This window comes from Triticum urartu, chromosome 2 (genome assembly GCF_003073215.2).
Source record: "Triticum urartu cultivar G1812 chromosome 2, Tu2.1, whole genome shotgun sequence".
In the NCBI taxonomy this organism is placed as follows: domain Eukaryota; kingdom Viridiplantae; phylum Streptophyta; class Magnoliopsida; order Poales; family Poaceae; genus Triticum; species Triticum urartu.
In genome coordinates, this window is record NC_053023.1 from 100833552 (window position 1) to 100836351 (window position 2800).

A 2800-nucleotide genomic window follows, 5' to 3' on the forward strand; every position below is an offset into this window, starting at 1 on the left:
CGGAGGCCGCAACGCGCGGCGGCACTGGCCAAGCCGACGTGCGGCCGCCCTGCTCCCTCTCCAAACCCACTTCCCCCGCATCTCCCCTCCATCTCCCCCTCCTCCCACTCCCTTCAAAGAGAGAAGAAAGCTGGGAGAGATCCACCCTAGCTGCAGACCGACAAAGCGACCGCGACTCAAACCCGCAAGAAACCAGCTACCGGACAGAAGAAGACTGGCATGGCAAGGCTCGGCGTGGCCTTGCTCGCGCTCCTGGCGGCCGCGGCGGCGGTCGCCTGCCTGCCGTCCCCGGCCTCCGCGGGCGAGCTGGCCTCCATGCTGCTGTCGCGCGCGGCGGCCTGCGACGGGATCATCGGGGAGTGCGGCGTGGACGAGGACGAGGAGATGGCGCCGGGCGCCGGCGAGGCCCTGCGCCGGTCGCTGGCGCGGAAGTCGACGGCCAGGTACATCAGCTACGCGGCGCTGCGCGCCGACCAGATCCCCTGCGACAAGCGCGGGGCGTCCTACTACATCAACTGCGGGTCCATGCAGCAGGCCAACCCCTACACGCGCGGCTGCTCCGCCATCACGCACTGCGCGCGCAACATGAACTGATCCCTCGTCCGTAGGCCTGGTGGATCTTGCGCGCGTACGGCAGTGATCGATGCGTACGCACGGAGCGGCGAGGAGGTGTGTGGCCGTGCGAGCACCTAATTACCAATTGTATTTGTAGAACGCCCGTGCATTGCTACAGACTAATGATTATAAATAAATGAAGCTGACTGTACAAATTTACAAGTTACTTATGTTTCATGGCTTGTCCTTTTTGTCACGAGACTGCTACATCAAACACTTAGCTTCACATTAACTCCAATTATCGTCCTCAATGAGTTTATCATCTTCCTCGATAACAATTGCGTGGAGACAACAAACATGAGCATTGATGAAAAGAGACGGTTTAATACGATCACGCCGTAGCCTTGAGGCACAATTTGGCTTTCTTCCCATGGGACCTAATTGTATGCGTTTGTGCTGCTATACATCATTGATCCAACGAATTTAACGACTGCTATTGTTTTTTAATGATGATGAGTAGTAGTTTCTATGTGTCCATCATGTTCATGCTACTGCCATGCATGGCAATTTATTCCTTTTGGAACTTGTCTTCGTATTTGAAAAAGAGCGGAGTTTTATTTTTGGACATGGTTAGCGAGCGTCCATCCTCTCATACTCCATGACTTTTAGGGCCTCACAATTAATTAAGGTATTCAATTTAAAATTGAGTCATTCGATTTTAATCGGATCAACAATATTTTAAGGAGCTCTCTCATTTAATTCTTTTAATTCACTATGTTCTTTACTTCTGGAGCTTTTCTGTACGATCTAGGTATTTAATTTTGAATTTAGTTCACAACTTTAACTAAGTCAACAATTTTTGAAATCAATTGGCAATAACTGGCCTATAAAAAGAGTGAATTATGCACCCTCTAACCACCTAAAAAAAAGCGCCAACATGTGATATTGTAGCACCAACATAATACATGTTATCACCGACATAGATTTTTTTTCCACATAAGTATGGGTAGATTAGCAAATAATATCGAATCACACCACAAAAGACCCACCAAAACATTGTATTATAAACAAAAAGAAAACACACTCCATCATCATCCCTAATTTTTAAGACCTCACAGTCAATTGAGGTTTTCAATTTAAAACTGAGTCATCTGATTTCGACCGGGCCAACAATTTCTTAAGGAGTTCTCTCATTCAATTATTTTAATTCACTATGTTCCTTAATTACGAAGCTTTTTCATTTGATTGAGGTATTCAATTTTGAATTTGGTTCATGATTTTGACCTAAGTCAATAATTTTTGAAATCAATTAGCAGGTACTGCCCTATAAAAATATATTAATCCCGCGTACCCTCACACCACGTAGAAAAAAAACGCAACATGTGATATTGTAGCATCAAACACTTAAACAATATATCATCAAACATTCAAAAAAATTGAAAATAAACATTCTTGGGCGAGGAGAGCAACGTGGACGCCACGGTCGGCGGCAAGGTGGACTTCCGGTTCCTCCCGTTCGGCGTGGGCCGGCGCAGCTGCCCGGGCATCATCCTCGCGCTGCCCATCCTGACGCTCGTCGTCGGGAAGCTCGTGAGGAGCTTCGAGATGGTGCCCCCGCCAGGCGTGGACAAGCTCGACGTGAGCGAGAAAGGCGGGCAGTTCAGCCTGCACATTACCAACCATTCCACCGTCGCCTTTCACCCCATCTCACCATGACCAATTACTTCAACCCAAAAGCCTGCTCTACATGCACAATTACCCTTTTCGGATTACAAATATATTACAGGAAAGTATGTCAGTTGATTTAAGGGGTTTATAAGGAGCGATATGGCTCATACTACTATATAGTTTTTTTTTTGAAATGAAAGGTAGATGAGATTCTACCTTATATATTTCAAAACAGGCCAAGGCCTGGGACCAAAGGATCGATTACATGAAGCTTACATTGAGCACCGTAGTGCCATGGCTATAAGCAGCCATTGGAAAGAGAGAAGAACAGGGCAAGCTAGGAGAGAAAAAAGAGTGCTACAAAGCTAAATTAGTTCATGAGGTACATCCAGCTCGTGATAGCATCTTTGTCAGCCTGCCGTTTAGCCCTGTGCTGCCAATCCTGAAGGAGTTGTGACATATATCTTTTGAGATAGGACGGAGGCCATCTGTTGTTGTTGAAAACTCTGTCGTTTCTCGCGTGCCAGAGAGTGACTGCAGCCGTAGCGAAAAGAATGTGCACTCCTCTAGAGTTGAT

The 2800-nt window shown here is 47.2% G+C and overlaps 1 protein-coding gene across 1 annotated transcript; it reads left to right on the top strand.

The window, feature by feature from the left end:
• LOC125541194 (protein RALF-like 33) lies at positions 1-756 on the top strand. Its single transcript, XM_048704660.1, has one exon. The coding sequence runs from the start codon at positions 220-222 to the stop codon at positions 592-594; it is 375 nt and encodes a 124-aa protein (XP_048560617.1). The 5' UTR covers positions 1-219; the 3' UTR covers positions 595-756.
• Positions 757-2800: the final 2044 nt, after the last annotated feature.